The 21,673-nt window shown below is 51.2% G+C and overlaps 7 protein-coding genes across 7 annotated transcripts; 4 read left to right on the plus strand and 3 right to left on the minus strand.

Annotated features, from left to right (window-relative positions):
• Positions 1–217: 217 nt before the first annotated feature.
• BO87DRAFT_354027 (peptide alpha-N-acetyltransferase complex B subunit NAT3) lies at positions 218–1,384 on the minus strand. Its single transcript, XM_025621266.1, has 3 exons — positions 1,105–1,384; positions 813–1,044; positions 218–693 (listed from the first exon to the last, which is right to left on the minus strand). The coding sequence occupies exons 1-3, from the start codon at positions 1,271–1,273 to the stop codon at positions 522–524; spliced, it is 573 nt and encodes a 190-aa protein (XP_025482185.1). The 5' UTR covers positions 1,274–1,384; the 3' UTR covers positions 218–521.
• A 383-nt stretch (positions 1,385–1,767) lies between these two features.
• On the plus strand, positions 1,768–3,427 carry BO87DRAFT_229274 (uncharacterized protein). The gene is made up of 2 exons (XM_025618750.1): positions 1,768–2,583; positions 2,672–3,427. Exons 1-2 carry the CDS (start codon positions 1,862–1,864, stop codon positions 3,243–3,245), a joined length of 1,296 nt encoding a protein of 431 aa, XP_025482186.1. The 5' UTR covers positions 1,768–1,861; the 3' UTR covers positions 3,246–3,427.
• Positions 3,428–4,769: 1,342 nt separating this feature from the next.
• On the minus strand, positions 4,770–8,213 carry tif32 (putative eukaryotic translation initiation factor 3 subunit EifCa; the record flags this gene model as incomplete). Its single annotated transcript, XM_025619239.1, has 4 exons — positions 4,770–5,295; positions 5,369–7,743; positions 7,822–8,046; positions 8,172–8,213. The coding sequence occupies 4 exons, from the start codon at positions 8,211–8,213 to the stop codon at positions 4,770–4,772; spliced, it is 3,168 nt and encodes a 1,055-aa protein (XP_025482187.1).
• On the plus strand, positions 8,108–8,686 carry BO87DRAFT_229301 (uncharacterized protein). The gene has a single exon (XM_025618751.1). It carries the CDS (start codon positions 8,259–8,261, stop codon positions 8,556–8,558), a length of 300 nt encoding a protein of 99 aa, XP_025482188.1. The 5' UTR covers positions 8,108–8,258; the 3' UTR covers positions 8,559–8,686.
• A 1,553-nt stretch (positions 8,687–10,239) lies between these two features.
• On the plus strand, positions 10,240–10,660 carry BO87DRAFT_303487 (guanine nucleotide-binding protein subunit gamma; the record flags this gene model as incomplete). Its single annotated transcript, XM_025619249.1, has 3 exons — positions 10,240–10,391; positions 10,469–10,526; positions 10,598–10,660. The coding sequence occupies 3 exons, from the start codon at positions 10,240–10,242 to the stop codon at positions 10,658–10,660; spliced, it is 273 nt and encodes a 90-aa protein (XP_025482189.1).
• A 1,032-nt stretch (positions 10,661–11,692) lies between these two features.
• BO87DRAFT_423690 (SelT/SelW/SelH family protein) lies at positions 11,693–12,422 on the plus strand (the record flags this gene model as incomplete). Its single annotated transcript, XM_025627183.1, has 3 exons — positions 11,693–11,764; positions 11,872–12,127; positions 12,214–12,422. The coding sequence occupies 3 exons, from the start codon at positions 11,693–11,695 to the stop codon at positions 12,420–12,422; spliced, it is 537 nt and encodes a 178-aa protein (XP_025482190.1).
• A 528-nt stretch (positions 12,423–12,950) lies between these two features.
• pdeB (3',5'-cyclic-nucleotide phosphodiesterase PDE2) lies at positions 12,951–16,201 on the minus strand. Its single transcript, XM_025618752.1, has 2 exons — positions 15,032–16,201; positions 12,951–14,966 (listed from the first exon to the last, which is right to left on the minus strand). Exons 1-2 carry the CDS (start codon positions 16,065–16,067, stop codon positions 12,979–12,981), a joined length of 3,024 nt encoding a protein of 1,007 aa, XP_025482191.1. The 5' UTR covers positions 16,068–16,201; the 3' UTR covers positions 12,951–12,978.
• Between the last annotated feature and the right edge of the window lie 5,472 nt (positions 16,202–21,673).

Consider the following 21,673-nt stretch of genomic DNA (forward strand, 5'->3'; position numbering starts at 1 on the left):
CATGAGAGCCGATACCTTAATACCTGATGACCCAGAAGAGTTGCATATTCCATCCAAGCATTTGCATTTGCATCATGCATCATTGGAGAACCGGTGTTTTTTTGGGATGATAAAAGTTTGATATTTTGATTACGATAGATAAGATTCAAGAACTAGATTAGAACATATTGCTTAATGTATTACGATTCAAATTGATTGATTTAATATAATGCACAGCATAGATACCATTTCAAGCCTGTATTGTTTCAATGAGTTCTAGTCTCATTAGACTTCTATTCAAGCCGTCCTTAGTCCACTCAGCATGCATGGCATGACACGTCCGTTCATCAACCCCAGAACAGAAACAATAATAGTAACGGAAACGCCCAAACACCAAATGCTAGAAACCAACCAACCGACAAACCACTTTTCTCTTATGCTATTCATCAACCCTCGTTGTCGTCTTCACACCATCGTATGTATATATACCTAGACCCGTCCGATCCATCCATCCATCATCATCACCTCCCGAACGAAGCGTCCTACGAAACATGAATCGGATCCACCAAGAACTCCTCCCCATTCTCCCGGATATGCTGGAGTTTCTTATCGCGACTGCACGGTTTGCGCATATCAAAGGCATCTTCACCTGAATCCGAGAAACCTGTTGGATCGTCGCTGTAGTAGTTTACTACTCGGCGGAAGACGGAGTATCTGCATTTATTCCCATTGATTAGCATCATGAAACAAAGGAAGATTGACAACAACAGCCCAAAAAGGGAACTGGATAAAAGAAGAAGAGTAGTAAAGGAGAAAAGAGGGTATAAACTCACCCCATGCCCTTATACATCCCCACGGCAACTTTATTCCCCGCTCGTACATAGAGATCGACAAACCAGGCATCGTTGATATCGGAGCCCTGTTCCAGACGTTCGGTGAGACGACGCGCGTGGCCGAGACGGCGCCATGCGGGCGCAACGGTTAAAACGGTAATGTGGCCGTGCCAGGGCGTGTAGTGTTCGGAATGGCGCATCGAGGCGGGTTGTTCTTCGAGCTTGCCCATGACTGATGACGCGCATTAGTTGTGATTACTACAACTCGAAGGGTGGTGGGAAAGAAACTCACTGTAACCCACGATGCCTTCCTGGCGATCCTGAACGCTGCTAAAGAGGGAGGGCCATCGCATGAGGTAATTGAGGTAGAATCCGAGGTCGTAGTTTTCGGTCAACGGGTCAAGGTTGGTGAGGTTGAGGGACAGGAGGTCCGTTGGGGACATGCGCCGGATGGAGCTCATTGTTGGTGTGTGTTTATTCCTTGGGGGAGGGAAGGTTGAGCGGTGGTTCTCAAGAAGATAGTTTAATAGATGGAGGGGAAAGATGAAGCAATTTGGGGAGTTGATCGGCGAGTCAATCGGGGCTTGGGCGGTCACGGGGAGGAGATCTTTTTGAGGGTCGGGCTTCTTTCTCCCTCTCCTTCTGTGCCCCCCTCATTAGTTATTATTATTATTGTTCCTCTCTCCTTCTCTCTCTCTTTCTCTCCCCGGCTCATTCTCTATTTTATTCGACTCTTTCGTTCTCGGGATAGCCGGTCTCGACTTCTTCGTTCCTTTACTCTTTTCCCTCTTTCCCTCCCGTCCTTTTCAACTGGCTGCGTGGAAAAGCATCCTGGTGATGCGGTCGGCGATCCACCATTGACTTCCGTTCCCCTGTTCGTTATTTACTTCGCGGCAGCCACTTACGATTTGCAAAGAATCTACAACAAACAACCCCTGTTTCCCTTGTTTAGACCGTCGAAGGTCTCACGTCAAACTATCTCCTTGACCCTTCAACGCCTACACCGCATTCTCGTCTTTCTCTCTCTTCCCCTCCTTTAATCCTGCAACATGCCGTCCATCCCACCTCCCCTGACTATATCTCACCGCCATACTCGGAGTCGCTCCTCCAACATCGACATCGACCCCATTTCTCCTGGTACCTACGCTCCCAACGGCTTTTCCTACCGGTCGCCTCGGTCGCCTCATACGCCTCGTTCATCCATCCCCTCTTCTCCGGTGGACGTCCGTCCTCACCACACTCAATCATTCAATGGCTCCCATAGAATGTCGGGCGACTTCGGCGGTGCTGCCAACGAAGGCGGCGGACTAGGAAACCTGGCCGATGAGCTCGCGGATGCATGGGAGGAGGAAGAAGGTGGTTACGGATACACGTCGGGCCAGGATGCCGGGGCCCCTGACGCACAGTATGTGGATCGCAGTGACGATGAAGATGCATACCACCGCATGGACACCGGGGCCCGCACACCCTCATCGGGCTACTCGTCGGAACGGAATTCTTCTCTGCAGCCTCCGAAGCCCAAGACCCGTAATGGTGCCCATCGACACCGGCGGCACGAGTCGCAATATGATGGGTCCGATTATGGAAACGATTCGGATTTCGAGGAAGCGGATATGCCGCCTAGCCTGGAGATGCAGATGGCGGAGATTGAGAGTCTGGCTCGTCGCGGACTAGAGAACAATGGCAGTGAGAATGACTTTGTGATTCAACGGGCGGTGGAAGCTCTCCGGGATCTTGGCGGGCAAAGTGGGATTGAAAACAATGCCATGAGGTAGGTGGATCTGTTGTTGTCTGTGACTTGGCAGGGTGTCTTGGTCTGCTCGGAATAATGACTGACTAACACAACTTTCGAAATCTAGACTCATCACTGCACACTCGTCCATCACCTCACATCTTACCCATCAGACGCGGGCACTTCAGACCCTCACCCACCCTCTCCTTTTCTCGCCATTCCCGCTCCTTTCCTCAGATGCTATAGATGCGCTCATTCCTCTCATCGACGAAGAACTCCTGCCTAACCTCCCCTATCCTTTCCCGGAACAGCCACGTCACTCCTCAAGACCCACTACCCCCTCCCAGTCACCGGCCCTGAACCCTCTCGTCTCCCTGCAGACCCTTGTGTCGCAGACATCCGACATCACCCTGTCGCTCCGGGGCCTGAGCGATACGCTGTATGAGTCGCGCCAGCTTACGTCCACGGCATCGCGACGACTCCGGTCTGCTCGCGAACTTGTAGCCGACCTCCGCCGTGAGGAAGAAGGCGTCGAGGAGGGGACCCGGTGGATCGAACGAGGTGACTGGGACCGCCGACTCCGGGATCGCGAAGCCGGCCGAGTCTGCGGAGACGTAGTCAGTGGCTTCGAGGCGGTGTGCGGTGAATGGCGAGAGAAGCTCTTCGGGGCAGCCGCTGGAGCCGAAGTGGCTGCTGCTTGAGATGATGACTATTTCTTTAAGGTAAAAGGGGAGGGATAATGGATATAGACAAGGACGGATGCTACCAGTTTCTTCTTCTTCTCACGGGATAAATTTTTTTTTGTCTTCTCTTTTTTTGCCCTTGACATCCCAGACATATTGTCTCGAGTACTACTGCCAGAGATAGCGGCCATACCCCCTTTTGCAAATTTCCTTTCTAGTATATAGATTATTCATCTGGCTTCGTCCATCCATCCATACATCCATACATCCATCCATCTGTTTATTTTCACCCACCTGCATATTCCACAGTTGCTATGCATTCATTCATTCCACCAGATTTAAGCAAAGTATGACCTTGTTCAGTTTGTCCTGTCAGAATCTCTCACTGATATCCGAATATCCATGACCCACACATCCAAAACCTCCAATTGATTCCCAATTTGACACCATAGAAGTACATACATACATTCAATGCATAGACCACTTTCCCGGTATATTACTCAATATAAGGTATCAAGTCTAAATAAATCCCACAATAACTGATCCATTCAATACTCTACACTTCCCCCCTTATTTTTCATACCCTATTTGACAGTAGGCACTAGCAGTACTCAATCGTAACGAAATTCAAACCCTAGCCTAACGAGTGAGTCCCTGAGAAAATCTGTCACAGGTACAGTTTCACCAAATGCTTGGTCTGTTTCAGGTATTGTATTGGTGACAAGACAGAAACTTCCTAGTTTCCTATTTCCTTGTATTGAGATTAGGCTAGAGACAGAGCAACTGGGGACCAAAAGGAAATAATAAAAATAAAAATGAAAATAAAAAGGAAAAAAGCAGATGATGGAAGACATATAGCAAGAATAAGTAGACATGATACTTAGGTAGTAGGACAGTTACTTTCTTTGCACTTGATGGGTTTGAACCGAATCATATTTGGTGGTGCATGATACCGGTGGTTTCATGCCGATCACAGTCGAATCTACTTTTTTGTGTAATGTGAGATATAGATACACTACGAGTCAAGGATAGTGGTTAAGGAACGAAAGAAAACACTATGCATTTGGTAAAAAAGACCATGAGATCGGGTAATGTAGGAAAAAATCAATCAATCAATTGACATGGCATGCCCAGAAAAAGAAAAATTAAATCAAGCAGTTGGCGGTTGGGGGGAGGCAAAGAGCTTTAACTACAACCTCATGGTGTGAAGAACCCCCGATATCTATCTCTCTCTCACACACCTCGCAAAGGTTCATACCTCATCAACTAAAAGAACTAAAAGACGTAGTAGGAACAGTATGGAGGTAGAAAAAAAGAAGAATCGTACCGGGTTTGAGGCTAAGGAAGGAGACAAAAAAGGTACTATGCGAACATGAAGATGGGGAGGCGGGGCGGAAAAGTGTTTGTAGGTGGATGAGAGTTGTGTGTTTATACAACACAAGGATGAAAGAGAGAGAGAAAAAAGAGAAAAGAGGAAGGTTGACTCATATCACACGCCCTTTCATCAAACATCCAAAGAACTTTTTCATGTCATCATGCGATTTACTGGCCACCCTGCTGCTGCTTCCATCTGGGCACCCACTTGCCAGCGGCAGGCTTGGACTCCTCGGTCTTGTCGGAGCTGGAGCCGGGGGTCTGCGTGCGGGAGGGGGGCTGGGAAGAGCCGGCCTCACGCATGGCACGGGGAACGTAGCGCTCCGTGGAAGGAGCAGGAGCAGCACGCTCAGGAGCAGCAGGGGTAGCACTGGCACCCGAGCGCAGGTGAGGAGGCACGTAGCCTCTGCGCACGGGAGCGGGCTCCTCGCGGGCAGGCTCGGGAGCAGCACGCTCAGGAGCAGCAGCAGGAGCGCCACCAGTAGCCTCCTTGGCAGCCTGGCGCTCTCTCCAGCTGGGACCACCACCAGTGCGAGGAGCCAGGTTGAGACGAGGAGCAATGCGTTCCGTAGGAGCAGCACGCTCAGGAGCCGGCACAGCCTCGCGCTCAACACCACCGGTCCGGCGAGCGGCACGGCGAGCTTCGGCTTCCTCTTCACGCTGCTTCTGCTTGATAGCAAGTTCATCGAGTCTCCTGTAAGGCGGGTTAGCAATTAGTGGTCTCTGACGAATTGGGCGACGGGGGATTTCAATGGGAGGATACTGACTTTCTCTCTTCCTCACGCTTGGCCTTCTCCTCAGCCAGGACACGGCGGCGCTCCTCCTCCTTGGCGGTTCTCTCCTCCTCCTCGCGACGAATGCGCTCCTCCTCTTCCTTGCGGCGGCGCTCTTCTTCCTCACGCTCGGCCCGCTCACGGCGTCTGCGCTCCTGGACCTCCTTGATACGCTGCTTCTTCTTGGCCTCGAAGTCGCGCTCAGCAGCCTTGCGGCGCTTCTCGAACTCTTCGTGGCGCTTCTCGGACACCTCCTTGCGGAAGCTGTTGAACTGGGGCACCAGGCGGCTGAGACGGTGCTTGAGGGCAACGGCCTCCTTGTGCTTGTCCTCAGCCTCCTTGAGGGCCTCGGCCTTGGTGGCCTCGTAGATCTCCATGTCGCGCTGCTTCTGCTTCTCGTAGTCCTCGGGGATGTGCTTCAGTTCCTCACGACGGAAGGCACGCTCCAGGTGGTCAATGCGCTTGGCGGTGGTGCGGATGCGGTCGTTGAGCTCGTTCTTCTCCTTCTCCAGCTGAGCCAGCTTCATGGCACGGAGGCGGTTGGCATCGAGCTCGTTCAGGTCAAGCTCGCTGATGTCAATGCCCTTAACACCAGTCTTGAGCTCCTCCAGCTGCTTCTTCAGCTCCTGCTGGCGGATGCGGTCCTGCTCATCCTTGATGCGCTTCTTCTCACGCTCGCGGTGCTCATCCAACAGACGCTGCTTCTCGGCTTCCTGAAGCTGCTGGGTGCGGATGCGCTTGCGAGTCTCCTCCTCGCGCTGCTTGCGCTGCAGAGCATCGGTGGCGGCCTCCTTCTTCTTCTCAATGACGACGCGGCGAGCCAGAGTCTCCTCGTGCTCCTTGGCGGCACCAGCCTCGGCGCGAGCAAGGGCGGCACGCTTGGCCTGCAGGCGGGCCTCGGTGTACGAGGGGTCGACGTACATGCAGGTCACATGCAGGGTCTTGGCCAGGCGGGTGAGCTGCAGGCGGGCAATCTCAGCGGGGGTGTTCTGCAGGCGCTGGACGGAGCCAACCTCGCTCTCGGCGGAGCCGGCGGCGCTGCCAGGGTGCAGAGCCTTGGCGGAAGAGAAGACGTCGGTGTCGAAGGTGAGGACACCGGAGATGTGGTCGACACGGATGGCGAGGTCGCCCTTCTTGCAGCCGTTCATGATGAACTTCTCGATCATGGAGGGGGTGATCTGGAAGGGGTCGGGGAACTGAGCCAGCTCGTAGACGAACTTGAGCTCGACGGACTCGTAGACCTGAGACAGCTGCTGGAAGAGACGGGTCAGGATGACCTGCTGCAGAGGCAGGACGTACTTCTCCATCTCAGGGTCGGCACCGATCTGCTTGAGGATGGGGGTGATCTTCTTGCAGATGGACAGGGGGTGGAAGTCCACCTCGAGGATGTTGTAGAGGTCACGGATCTCGGGGCGGGCGCGCTTGAGCAGGCCCTTGTTGAGGGCATCCTTGAACAGCACCGCACGAGTGGGGGGAGAGGCCATACCAAGCAGGTTGGTGAGACGGGTGTTCTTGTTCTTGCGGACCTCATCCACATCGACCAGGGCACCGCGGGAGCGGGAAGTGCTGATGACGGGGATGGAGAGGGCGGACAGCAGGACAAAGGAGGCGGCCTTGGTCATGTCGGCCTCAGTGACGGAGGGGTTCTCCTTCTTGGTACCCTGGCCAGCAGCCAGAGTGGCGGCGGACTGGCGGAGAAGGTTGTAGTAACGGCTGAAGGCCGCGGCGTGGAAGAGGTAGTTCTCGCTGACCAGGAAGATACGGGCCAGCTTCTCGTAGTAGTTGGCCATCATGACGTTCTTGGCGGGACGCTTGCTGAGGCTGAGGAGGGTGTGGATGTCCTCAATGCTGCGGAAGGCCTCCTGCCACAGCTCCAGCTCGACGGCAACGTTCAGCTGCTGGAAACGGGTGTCCAGGTGGCGCTGGAGGGTATCCGGGTCGCTGAGGTTGATGGCGTGCATCTGAGCGGAGTACTTGGCGGCATTCTGGACGTGGTTACGGAGCAGCTCGCACAGACGGCGGAACTCGGTCTTGCGGGTGTACTTGAGACAGAACTGGAAGGCCTGCAGGGCGGTGGTCTGGTACATAACCTCAAGGCGGGCATTGTTCTTGAGGATTTCGAGCACGGTGCGGTAGGTCTCCCAGAGGAACTTGAGCCAGGGAGTGACAACAGCACGGTCCGTGCGGTCGCGGGACTGCTCACCGGAGACGGTGGCGAGCAGGATGGTCTCGGGGGTCTCGATGGCTTCCAGATCCTCGACGTTGGAAGAAGGGGCAGCGGACTCGAGAGAAGACTGGATCTCATCGGCCTTGGCCTGAGCCTCGGTGACCTTCTTCTCGGCGAGTTCGATGAACTTCTTGAGAACAACCTATACCGGTGAAAGGTTAGATGCTGCGGTTGGGGGAGGGATGTAGTGTACGAAAGGGGAGAAAAAAAATCCTCCTACCTCGATCGTTCCGACGTTGGTGTTCTGGGCGATGTTCTTGTACTGGTAGAGACCATCCTTGGCGGCCTTGCCCTTGCGAAGATCAACACAGAGCTCGACGAAGAGGAGCATCACCGGCTCCAGAGAGGCGATGGGGCTGCTGCGCGTCCGCTTGGAGGTGACATGTTCGTGAAGGACGTTGAGGGCGGCGGGGGCCTGACCCACGGCGATGAGTTCCTGAGCCCTCTGCGGACAAGATACCGGTCAGCATGAATCTTTCCATCACCACATGTTTCCTTTCCCATCCCACGACATCACATTCCGACGATATATTCGAATAATATTCGGGACAAGTAACCGAACTGGCGTACCTTGAGGACATTTTCAGGCTTGATGTGAGGCGGAGGCGGCATGGTGGGCGACGATAGCGGCTGGGATAAGCGATCACAATAGGGTGGATGAAGACGACGATGCTATCCTTCGACTGGGAGAAGGTCGAAAGGGAAGAAAAGGCACGTCGGATCGCACAACGACAGGCGGGCAGCAGGGAGTCGAGGGCGTTAAGGAGGAGCCTGAAGATAGAAAGGCTGCCACGCGACGGTCGGCGAGAAAGACCCAGACAAGAGAACGTCAGGCAGTCAATCTTGTTGAGAAAGACAGACAAGGGCAACTCTCTCTTCTCTCTCTTCTCGCTCTCTGACTCTCTCGTTGTGCGAACCGCGAAAATTCCGGCCGCCGGCGTTCCCACTTTGGGTTAAGCGATGCGGGTCACGTGTTTATCCCCGTGTTTTATGGCTTGGGATTGCAGGGAATTGTCCCCATGGGAATGATTTATTGTACATCATATAGTTATTTCTTATCCATTCATTCCATTGAAGACCTACCTTTATTCTGCCATTATTTCCACCATTTTGGAAATGGCTGTTCTCATTCCTCCCTCCTCTCCCGGGTGGACTGTGTTTGGCCCGTTTGAGACGAGACGATCACTTTTTGCAGTGAAATAAGAACATGTTGTCATGAACGCGTCCAAGCTTCTGAACTATGGACTAGTGTGTCTATATGGGAAATAAAATATACGATTGACAGGGTTTGCGATAGCAAACAAGAGTGTTGCTGCTGCTGCTGCTGCTGCTGAGGCGGGAGTACTCGGTATAATTAGTAGCTTAGTAGTATGGGGATTGGGGAGGGAAGAGGAGAGAGGGCAACAGTGCTCAGGGGATGAATTGATTGGATAGGATGGGGATCAAGCAGTGATCCATCCACGTGAGGCTCATCAGCCTCCTCCAGAAGTAAAATGCTACAACAAACAATTCAATTCATGGAAACTATATCTATAATAAGAATTAGAATAGCAAAAAGAGGGCTTCTGCATGAGGGAGGGTACAACCTGACGCAAAACGGAAAAACGCCTGCTAGACAGCCTTTTTTTTTGTGCTGACTGCATCCGAGCTATCCAGTCGAACTAAATCGACTAAACTGAACTAGTTAAGTTCACCAACTTCCTCTCCTCACTCTCAGGGGGAGGGAAAGAAGAATTATGGATTCCAGTGGGAAATGAACGGATTGCCCCTGCGACTCACAGACCACCTCTTCTCTCTTCTCTCTCTCTCTCTCTCTCTCTCTCCCCGATTATACTGCTAGTTACTGCCAGTAATTCTGCTAACTAAACTCAACTAATACCAAGACTAAAGTTCCCATTTTCCCTCTCTATTTCCCTCCCTCTTTTCCCCCCCTCTTTTTTTCCCTTTTTTCCCTTTTTTCCTCCTCTGGTCCAGCAGTAGTCGTTCGCTTTCCTTTTTGCCCAGCCAAATCCTCCTGGTTCTTCCTGCTCTCCCTAAATCTATTCTTCTTCTTCCTCTTCTTCTTCTTTTTACTCCTTCGTCTGATTCTTACTCACGTTCAATATATCGTGAAGTCGAGTTCAGCCTCTCCTCCTCCTCCCCTCCCCCCTTCCATTCATTCTTTAGAAATCAATCCCTCGGAGGAACCCCCCTCTTTCTCTCTTCTTCCCCCGGTCGCTGTTCCCACTTACATTCCCTCTTCCCTCCCTCCCTCATAATCGTCTCCATCCTCCCCCCCCAAAGTTCCTCCTCCTCCTCCCACCTCTTCCTCCCTCCCTTTTCGCGTCCGCCCGCCGTTCCCGCCCGGCTTTGCTTTTCCCCTTACTTTCCTGCCGCCTCGACGCGCAAAAGAAAGAACCTTAAGCTTGAGCCGCCCGACCGATCCTGCTGAATCCACCATCTTCCATCCAACACATCACATTGCTTCCTCTCCACCTCCACCTCCAGGCACATCCACCCCCAACGTCTCTTCCACTTCCGCTGCGACTGCTGCTGCTACTGCCGCCGCCCGATCTCATCGTCGCGCTTACGTCTCCAACTAAATTCGATTAACTTCCCGGATTTCGCACGTTTCGTCCCCGCTCCAACCGTCGTCAAAATGCCTGCCTACGAGCTCCGATCGGGTGGTGATGTCAAGAACAAGAAGCAGAGTGTGGCCGATCTCAAGTACCGTCGTTTGACTGAGCTCAATGCTCGCTTGAAGGAGGACCTCGACCGGCCTCGTGTCAAGGTGTCCGAGGCTGCTCTGTCGTAAGTTTCCCCCGGCTGGCGTGCTCCGCCCCCCGTCCAGCCACCGCGTGATACTTACCCCATCGCGTTTTATCCAGGTTGATCAACTACTGCAACAACACGCGCGATTTCATGGTACCATCCGTATGGGGTCAGGTATGCGATATTCTTTCTCCACTTGCTTCGGGTTGTGCAGCAATGACAGCGGGTTACTGACGGTCGCGCAGGTCGACAAGCGTGAGGACCCATACGCCCCTCAGCAGCAGGGAGGATGCTGCACGGTCATGTAATGGTCTCATGACATTTCCACGTCTTTTGATTCGGACGGACTGAGGGTCGCCGTCAGTCCGTCGGCGCTTTTATATCCCCTCTTGCGATGACAATTACTTTTTCTCACCACTTCTTTTTTTAACTTCTCAACCCTTTCTTTTTCTTTCTATATCTAATTCTCTGTCACCATACCTTGGACCTATGGACAGCCCATCCGCCTGATTGCTCCGAATGGTGAGCATTGTCAGCGACAAAAAGAAAAAAGAGACCACGGAGAAGCGGATGCGAGGCTCTGGCCCTCGAGGGAGCGCGTTGGACCTGCATGAACTGGGAGGGACTGAGCGGTCGCACCATTGGACCAGTTCATGATCTGATTTTCACCTTGAAACGCGACACACGGCTCCCCGCGGGCTTCCAGTTACACCTTTTTTCTCTTTATTTTCTCATTTTGTGTTGGGCGTGAGAGTGTGCTCGACAGGAGTCATTTCCCTTCTAGTGATTTTATTGGACATCTTTCCTTTGTGTTAGCAGTGATATTGGAAACGGGATGGGGAAAACAAAATCGGACGCCCGGTTTGTAGTATAGATGGGCTAGTTAATATAGTTGAAGCAACTGCTCATACCTACACAGTATTTCAGATAAGCAGCGAAGTAGTGAAGAAAAAGGCAGATCACAGAATGGATCATATGCAACAACCCGGACTTCGGAGAATACTTTTTAAGATTAATTGACACCTGCACTGGTCGTACATGAGACAGTTAAGTTAATTCTATACTATACTATACTTTAGTTAACATTAGCCAAATTGTTATTTACTTAAGTAGTCAACTAGTTAACTCAGAACCCACCATCACCCACCCGCTGACATCATCCAATCACCCCCTCCAACTTAGCTACTACTAACTAACTACTCTTCACACAATCCACCTAACCTCACCACCAAAGATAACGAAATATAGAAAAGGAAGAAACGAAAAGAAAAATGACTTCCCCCCTCCCACCCCTCACGCAACCCACCACACAAACCCAAGGACCAAAAACTACCAAAAACATGCACAACCACCTCCCCCGCATCACCATCAAATACTGTACCCAATGTAAATGGTTACTGCGCGCTGCATACGTAAGTCACCCCTCCCCTAAATTTCATACACACATACCTACATACATACACATACTCCTAACATAACTAACCATGCCACACGATGATATATTTGGTATTGGAAACAGTTCGCCCAAGAACTCCTCTCCACATTCAGCACCCAACTCGGCGAAGTAGCTCTCGTTCCTGCGACGGGGGGTGTGTTTACTGTTACGATGTATCATTCTTCTTCTTCTACCTCTACCTCTACCTCTTCTACATCTACGGGTACAGCACAAGGTGAAGAGGTACCAGTAGCAGTAGCAGGTACTGGGGATGGGAATGAGGAGGAGGATATCACTGAGATTATTCTCTGGGATAGGAAGACGAATGGGGGGTTTCCTGGTATGTTATCATTCTCTTTCATCAACTTGTTTGTTTGTTAGGAGGGGTAGGGGTGGGATGCTAATCAGCTGCATATGCATATGTAGAAGTCAAAGTGTTGAAAAGCCTGGTGAGAAATGTCGTCGATCCCAGTAGGGATTTGGGACATACGGATCGGGCCTTGAGGGCTGCGAATGTGCCCGTGCAGAGTCAGGAAGGGGGTGAGATGAAGGTTGTGGGGAAGAGTGAGGAGCAGGGTTCTACTGCTGCTACTGCTACTACGAAAGAAGGTGACACGTGTGAGGAGTGTCAGTGATCATCTACTCAACAATAGAATCATCATGTAAATGCAAACAAGCATATATGCTCAAGTCCATTTAAAAGGAATAAACCCATACAAAATATCAAGTACAGTCCTGCCTGAGCCACCTCCAGAACGCCAGTCCACGCCCCGTCTCTAGTTGCCCCGTCCTGCCCGCCTCTGTATGGTGACAAATGAAAATGAAACGGTCAATGTGTAAAATGGATAATGTGAAGTGAAAGAAGAGAAAAAAAGAGCGGAAGAAGAGGATGAAAAAAAAGAAGAGTATCGAAGAAGTAAAAGTGCCATGCCAGCCAGACCAGCGCAATGTCTGGCTGAGCATCATCGTCAAAAGCTCAGATATAGCTATATCCACCGAGCCGGTCGTCAAATCATGCAATTCCATCATAAAATCCAGAGTCATCACCAGAATGTTTCCCATTCATATGTGCCCATGTAATCCCAACCCTCGTTTTGCTCACTCGCGAAAATCCAACCCGCCAGGAACACCGTGAATCATTCCAAACGAGAAAACAAGAGAAAACTGAAATCCAATCAACTTTCCGGGCCATCACGTCTCCCCGCTCAGCTCGTGCTGATGCGAGTGATGTGTGCGCCGCTTCCAGAACGCCAACCGCAGTCGGCTTCGTCGCTTCGGCAGCTTGCGCGGTGGTGCGTGCTCCTTGGACCCGTGCTCGTCCCACCGGGGCCCACGCCCATCGTTTTTCATGCTTCCAGTCGTCGTCGTCGATTGTGCCGAGCTGCTCGTTCCATTCCCCACCGGCGACGTCACCTTGGCAGCATCGTAATTGTGCGGATCGGAAGCCCGGCGAGTGCTCGGGTATGCAGCGCTGACCTGTGGGTGGTTCGATGTGGCCGGTCGCGTGTACGCCCGGTCCCATTCGCCGTCACTCCGACTGATGCTTTCGCGGGGGAAGCCCTTGTCATCGCTGTCCACGCTGAGGAAACTAGTGGCATTCGTAGACGGAGAGATCGGTGTCATGTTGTTGCTATAGGTGCTGACGCTGTGCGTGCGAGTGCAACTGTTCCGCTGTGAATTCGAGGGCCCCGATGTGCGTCCCGACGAGGCTGTATTCGCGTGCTGGCGTCGACCACTAGGCGGCCCATGTCGCGAGCTACTCGGTCTCCCTTCCACGGAGCTGTTACGAGCACTGGAGCGACCCGACGTGTCGCCGTTGCCTGCAGCAGAGCCATTGGCAAACAGGACAGCCGCCAGAACGGTGGGGTCACTCGAAGCACGAATTGCGTCGGAGCAACCGTCCATATTGTCGCTCAGACGAGCAGAAGGCGTGTTGGCCTGCCCCTCAGGGATAACCCCAGAAGATCTGCGAGAGGCTGCCTCATCTGGCGATGGCATCGAACACCCGGTGATGTCCATAGACGGGCCCGGCGTGTCCGGCGAAACAACGGGACTAATAGTGTTCTCATTATAGTTGCTAGGCGCATCGTCCGAGCCCAGAGGGGTAGGAGCGGTACCAAAGTAATCATCTGGGGTTGACCGCCGACTCGCAGGTTCACTGGTCGGAAGGGCTGGTTTGATGGGGCTTTTCGGACTATTGATGGCTAGCGGCGCGTGGAGGCCCCTCAAACTTGGGATGGGACTCTGAGTGCGGGGCGACACCAAGTCGTCCGGACGAAGATCAGTCTGCAAGGTTTGCCGATTCTTCTCCATGTCGGCGAGGAAATGCCATTTCGACTGGTTGCTGCGGATGTGCTCGACCGTGAACTTCAGGTCGGGCAGAATGTCGGACACGCCCTCGAACAGCGGCAAAGCGAAAATCGACATGAATCCAATCTGGCCGGTGGCGAGCTTGTAAATATTCCCTAATTCCGGTGGGCCGCCGAATAGTGCAGTCTCCATCCCAACCTCCTTCTCCATCTCGCCCTGATTGGCGAATTCCTCCTGCAGGATCTGGGTCCACTTCTCCGCAACATCCCACGGGCGCGCCACGTTACTGATATCAGCGCATTTGATCAGCAGCCCACACAGCAGTGTCTTATAAAGCTCCAAGTCTTGGGGCTTCCACCCATCCACAGTCCGGTTGTTTTCGTGGAACTTCTCCTGGAGCGACCCCAGCCGTTCCATGAATTTCTGGTGCACTCCCATGTCCGTGGCGAGAATAGAGCTGATCAGAAGCTTGCGAAGTTGTCGATCCTTGAATGCGGTCGGCCAGTAGCGGCGCAGGATCTGGGAGAAGGCAGCACAGTGGAATGCCTCCAAGACTGAATTGTCGTTGTATAGCTGTGCCAGCGGGGCATTCAGCTTGACCAGGAAGAAGTTGTTCACGCCCGGATGGCCGACGTCGTGGCCAATGGCGGAGATCAGAAGGGTAAGGGTATCGAACGGAGTGAGGAGGGATGCGATCGGACATTTGTCGCCGACCGTCGGGCTATTAGGCCCATAGGGGGGAAGAGCGCCGATGTGCAACAGGAAGCAGAAGACCGATTGCAACACATCGATCGCGTGTCGGAAGTTATGGTAGAGGACAAAGGAATTATATGAGGCGCGACAGGCGAGAAGAAACGTCCGGAGTTCACCTAGAAGAGAGAGTCCCGTCGTCAGTTGACCTACACTAAACCAATTTATGCGGCAATTTACTTACCTGGTGTCAGCTGCCACTGCTCCAGTTCCGGGTACTGCAGAGCATGCTGCAGCATTTCGAATGCAGCCAAGACCAATTCATCGTCCGAAAACTCATGGGCGGTAAAACCCCATTGTGCAATGTGTTCTCTTACAAAATCCGCGCGGTCCGGACGAACGTCCAGTTCCCGGTCCTGAAACTCCTCAATAACCTCTTCGGGATTGCAGATGCCTCGCATGAGCTTGGAGACCATGGCTTCTCGAAGATACGCATAGGGCTGCTCGTCATTGACTCCCACCCACGAGTGTTTCCGCAATTTCTTTCGGGAGAGGAAGCGCGACTGTTCCCGGAGAGCCGTTTTACGAGTCCGGTACGCTTGAACAACTAGAGCTTGAGCTCTACAGCTATCCAACGGGGTTACTAACACGTCCACGGCACCAGCATCCAGGCACTTGGAGATATGCTGAGGATCCGGGAAAGACGGAATACGGGGTTGGTCGGCTGGGGAGGCGCTAGTGGGGTCGGCGAAGGGAGGGCGCAGAACAGCGACCGGAACGATCACGTTGGGGCCATCTTGAACCTGGATGTCCGCGGACAACCCTGATAGCAACTTCAGGTCGTACGCCCCTTCCCATTGTGAGGTGAATGTAAAACCGCGACGCAGGGACGCCGGCGACGGAGGCGATACATCGGGCCACGAACCACGGCTCGCTCGGCGGCGCTGCAGAGCGGCCTCCTCGCCGTGTATATCAATGTCGAAGAAAACGAAGATAGGTGTGCAGCGACTCTGAGCCCCGTCGCTTATCTCTGCTAACTTGTTTGCGATAGCGGTGCCGACCTGACAGAGATAGATGCGTTTACAAACTCCTAACAGAACTTGAACGTCGGCCGACAACGATTCCGGTTCCTCGATTGTTCCCGAATCCGACTCCGCGCCTGCCAGTGCCTCCGGAGTACCTTGATACACCCAGCGTTCTGATCGGACACGGTGGTCGATATATATTGCAGAGCATTCAATGCCATCCATGGTGTCGGTTGGATTTGAAACACCCATCATCTAGGGGGGTCTCCACTCCGGAATGTCAAGTCTCAGGACAATAACAGATGTGAGAGGAGAATATATAGCAGCCTAGCCGGTCCGAACTCGGGTTCATATGGTTGATGGATATAGTAGTACAGGTGGTGTGGGAGGGTCGAGAAATCTCAAGGAGGAACGAACGGCCGGTACACGGTACAAAGAGGAGCGAAGGAGCGTTGAGAAAGTCGAAGTGAAAAAGGAGAGACTTGCGATCGGTGACGTTATACAGTTGGGTTCTAAATTGGTTTCTAGACTGGGTCAGCGAGGGTCAGAGACTGGACGCAACGGTCTGCAGAATATGCGAGCGCCGACAGGAGCAGGCGACGAAAAGAGAAAGAGTGTGCAGCGACCAGCGAAGCAGATGAGCGACGGCGACAAGCCGCCGTCGAGGGGGGTGCGCGCAGTTGAACAATGAGTTTGTTGGCTGCAGCTGTCCAGCAGGAGAATGAGCGATAATCCTTCGACCCTGTGGGGCGTGAGAGGAATGATGGTAACGTGCAGGACCAGCCAAAACCCATTCTGAGACAACCGGGTTCTTTTGCACCGGCACCGCATGCACGCCTCCAGACGGCGGTTGGCTGCGATCGCCACACCTGCATACACAGGCAGTTGCCCACGCAAACACACAGGATTGTTTCACTCACAGGTGTGGAAGAGAGTTGACAGAGGTAAGAAGGAAATTTAAAAAGCGAAGAGAATGGTAGGAATTCGGTCAAAGGTGAGAGAGGTGGGAGTGGTAGTAGTGGTGGTGTGTAGTGGTGAAGGTGGTTGTGATGGTGGTGTGTAGTCAGTTCGTCACCCACGGGGGGGAGGAAGATGGCGCCCGAGTGAAATCGACCCAACGGGGGAAGACAGAGAGATCGCGACACATGCGAGAATTCGGCTAGATGAAAGCGACGAAATTCGCGACCCAGAGAGAACCAAAGACTTAGGGCGTCATGGTGGGCCACCGTGAAGACCAGACGGAGAAAAGATGACACGAGACTTTGAGGAAAGAAGAAGGGTGGAGAGGGAAAAGAAGATCGATCGGGAGGAGAGGGCGAAGGGGCCGCACGGGTGGGCGAAGGTTGGCTTGGGTGGATGGTTCGACCGGGTCGGGTCTGGGCTGGGATGTGGGTTGTGGCAGAGTAGTAAAAAAAAAAAAAAAAAAAAAAAAGAATAAGAGTCGATGGATTAGGTAAAAGTAAAAAAGGGTAAAATAAGTGATAAATATATAGAATAAAATAAGAGATATTTTAAGGGATCTGTAATTTTTAATCCCCAGTGAACCACTTCTCGGAAATCGAGAGGGGGGGGGGGAAAGAGAAAAACGGGGAATAAAATATGAAATCAAGTAGATCGTGGTGGTGGTGGTCGTGGGGAAATCAAGGGGAACAGGGACCCAAGGGTCAGAGAGTGAGAGGGTTGGAGATAAGAGAGGATGTCAAGAGAGGAGACACGGATGATGTCAAAGGAACAGTGGATGAAGTGGAAGCTTTTTTTGAGTTATGTAAGAAAGATTTTAGGAATGATAAGGAAAGGGTGAAAAGAAAAAGAGAGAGAGGGAGAAAGAGAGACAAGAGAAAGAAGGTAAGAGATGAGGGAATGACCGGGGTGGTAAGTAAGTGGTGGTGGTGCTGGTGGTGAGGAACCGAGCAGGAAGGAAAGAAGACCGAGAGGGAAGAGAAAGAAGAGGAGAGAGAGGAGAGGAGAGGAGACAGAGAGGAAGAGGAAGAAGGAAGACCTTAGAGACTAGAGGGAAAAGAGGTTCGTGGACAATGCGGGCAGAAGATGGAGAATTGGAATCACTAGCAGAATTCCCCAGATGAACCCAAGATGAAGTCTTGATTGACAGTCAAGATGAAGAGAACCCAGACACACTTTTTGACTGACAGGCTATTGACATGACATTTCTTCATTTACTCACTCTAAACTAACTAGTAGTAAACTACAAATAAGCAGAGAGTTCTTCGACAGCAACTTAACCACCACAAGCTCAACAAGGTTCGTACTTCCTGCTGCTGGGGATTCCTGCGGATTCTGCCAGTCTTCCAGAAGCTCTGCGGCACGGCAGGCTTGCGTCGTCGTCGTCAGATCCAATTGAAGGCTGTTGGGTGGGTATCCCGTATGGTAATGTGATTACACACACTTACACACACTTACACACAGGCCAACCAACAATAACAATAACAACAACAACAACAACAACAATCACCAAAGTGACCAAACAGCCTCGACTCTGCCACTCAGCCTACTATCTGACTGGGTGTCTGAGTGTCTGTCTGTCTCCTCCGACTCCGTTCCCCTCGAGGGTTTCAGGTTTCCGATAGGATGGGGACGATCTGACCATGCAATCGACTCCTCCGACTAGTGACGGGCGTGCCTCGGAGCTGAACAGATTAATCCCGGGTTAGATACTTACTTTGTTACTAGAGTCGAGTCTTGACCTGAGTCAAGTCTAAGCTAGATAGGTACGATCGGCTGTGTGTTCCTCCCCACTTCCCTGCTCTTTCTCTCGCTCGCTCGGTCGCTCGGTCGCTCGCTCTCTTTCTTGGTGGTGCATCTGGACTCCTCGTTTGTTGCCTGTATTCGGCTGACCGATGTAAGGAATTCGACTAGAATCTCGATGGAAGTTGCCAGGATGCAGATTCATTGCAGGAGTGTGTGACTTGCCAATGCACCACCCAGGGATTTCCACCTTCATTAATCAACCTAATGAGGACGATAAAAATAAATTAGAATACATGATAAAATTAGTATCTATTCAGGCATTATTATGCCCGATGAGTATTATAATAATGATAATACTAATACTAATACTAATAAGAATAACTATTATGATTACTATGATTCAATTGCCCTGAACGAAGAAACCACAAGAACCAGTGGAGAGATTAAGGACACAGGATACGTAAACCCCCCCCCCCCTCAGTTGCTGCCCGTCCAGAACCAAAGGAACCACAAATGACAGTACAGGAAAAAAGAAAAAGAACAGGCAACCCGAAAAGAGATAGAGTGAGCGGAGAGAAGGTAAGAAAACAGAAAGAGAGCGAAAAGAAAAAAGTGGAGAAAGATGACGCTTAAGCAAGCGATCTCATTAGCTCCAGGCTGGACTTTGTTGGTTTTCTAGAATTTCCCGGGCGGGGCTTGGCGCCTTAGCCGGGCGCTGGAAGGAGGGATGATTTAATTTCCCTGCGCTGGTTGTTATTATTATTATTATTATTATTATTATTCAATCACTTGGTGCACGCTCACTACACTAACTTGTACTGGTTAAACATACTTGTCCTCTCCATCTTCTTCATCGTCATCATCATCACCGGGGAGGAAATGTTTCGGCCATCCCAAATTACTCCTGCTATCTTAACATCATTTTCGAGGGTCTAGATTAGATACCGGCTAAAATGACGATGAGCGGGCTTGATCCAAAGTGGCTCTAATTCAACCCTGGAAACTGAAACTGAGCAAATGACATCAACAAGTCGGTTTCCCCATTTTCCCCATCATCTTGGGTTGAGGTACGTACTATTGTGCAATTTATTTTACTTAACTGTTTGACTGCACACAACAATATTATTTTTTGTCTAGATGTCGTACTAAGAAGTACTTCCCTTTTACCCTCACCGTTAAACTCTTAAACTCACGAACCTTGGGGGAGAGAAGGGTTCATGTCCCGTCGATCGCCAGCCACAAAGCGACACGACGGCCCAGATACTAAACAAGTACAGGTTTCCCAGCAAGCAAAGCACCGACAACGAGTCAGTGTAACAGCCTAACCACCTACCTTAATAGTGACTAGTTTACTGGTTAGTAGGTGGTCAGTGAGGAATGAATGGATGTGGATTGCTGTTCTGGCCGCCCTGCCCGCCCGCTTCCTTCCTTCCTTCCTTCCCTTCCTTCGGCAGACACTGACTGACTGACTGACTGACTGAAGTGAACTGACTTGACTCCCCTCCCTCGCGCACACACATCATCTTTTTTTTATTTTTTTTCTAGAACTTCCATCCTATCCCGTCTGTCCGCCCGATCCTTCCGTTCATCCACACATCTTCCACACACACACTCTCACACCCCATCCATTCATTCCCACATGGCGGTCTACTCTCAGCTCTCAGCTTGCAGAGTGCAGAGTGCAGCCTAGTCTACTGGTCTTGGCACTGTCGGTATTGCACTTTTTATGCCTTTTATCCAACTTAAAAGTATATAATATAATTTCTTCTTTTCTCGAATAGGTGATCTATTCCGTGGTCACAGTACAGCATGTCTTATGTAGTTGTGATTACACCATCTATACATGCGGATTTGGTCACAAAAAGCCAAAGGGGATGAGTTCATCCCTCCCTTAGCCTACTACCCACCTCCTCCTCCCCTCCAAGTGGCAACTGGACAATTGGCACAGCACAGCAGCAGTCAGCCACAGGTGACCTCGACTCTTCCCTCCTTTCCTAGCTATGGTTAGTTAGAAGGGGGCGTTGTTGAGTCACACTGCTTACTTACTAACCACGCCATAAAATGGAATGGATGGATGATGTGATGGCTGACCCATGGTTGAGGGAAATGAGAACCCTGTGCGGCAGGCTACGTACGAGAAATGGCGGAAGCCTCTTACGATTGTACGATATCAGAGTTAATAACTAAGGGTATTATTGATGATGACTTAATGAATGTATTACTATCTTTATTATTTCCTAGTTTCTAACTCTATGTTATTAACTTACATCCAGACACAACTAAGTCCAACAGATAACTAACTACAAAGTGGTCAACTGATGATTAATAATACTCAAAACTGAAGGAATGCAAATCCCGCCTTGCCGATTCGTTCGCGAATCCCACCAATCAGAATGCCTGCATACAGCCGTTCAAAGTTCCCCGACCGGACGGGCTGGCCGGGGGAAGTTGTAAGATCACGGGTCAATCCTCAGTTACTAAGTACGTAGTAACTTATCTACTACACATGCAAGGAGAAAACATTCGCCTCGGTAGTTTTCATTTGCAATTATCTATCCACAGTTTGAGATAAGATATACTATAGAATAATCATGGAATTTCCGGTCGGAGGTATTACCTCTGTCTATTACTACTCATTACACTACAGACTAAATATAGGATGCGATATATATATATATATATAAACTGTCGAATGGAAATATACTTCCGAAATGATGTATATAGGTACCACCATAATGATAAAGGTACTTCTATGCAATCCACCTCACCTACGCATATACTATATCACACTACACTACACTACCACCACCACCATCGTCATGATCACCATCATACTACTTACATATCCCCACTCCAACAATGGAAACCAAAGTACTAACTAACTCACTCCCCTCCCCGTAGCATACTTAAACCACCACCAACTATATCCGACAATCATCTCTGCTTCAATACTCTTACTCTAAATATTAGTACTAATGCATTACACAGCCACACACATCCCCTACCACCACTAACCAATCCCCTAACAGAATCAATCCATCATTCCCAATGACTCAAAGATAAGAAAGAAAGACTAAGTGCTAGACAAAACAAGACATGCCGTGTCTCGTCACACTACTACTACTACCTACCAACCCTGCATGCAGCTAAAATAC

This window comes from Aspergillus neoniger (genome assembly GCF_003184625.1).
Source record: "Aspergillus neoniger CBS 115656 unplaced genomic scaffold BO87scaffold_8, whole genome shotgun sequence".
Classification (NCBI taxonomy): domain Eukaryota; kingdom Fungi; phylum Ascomycota; class Eurotiomycetes; order Eurotiales; family Aspergillaceae; genus Aspergillus; species Aspergillus neoniger.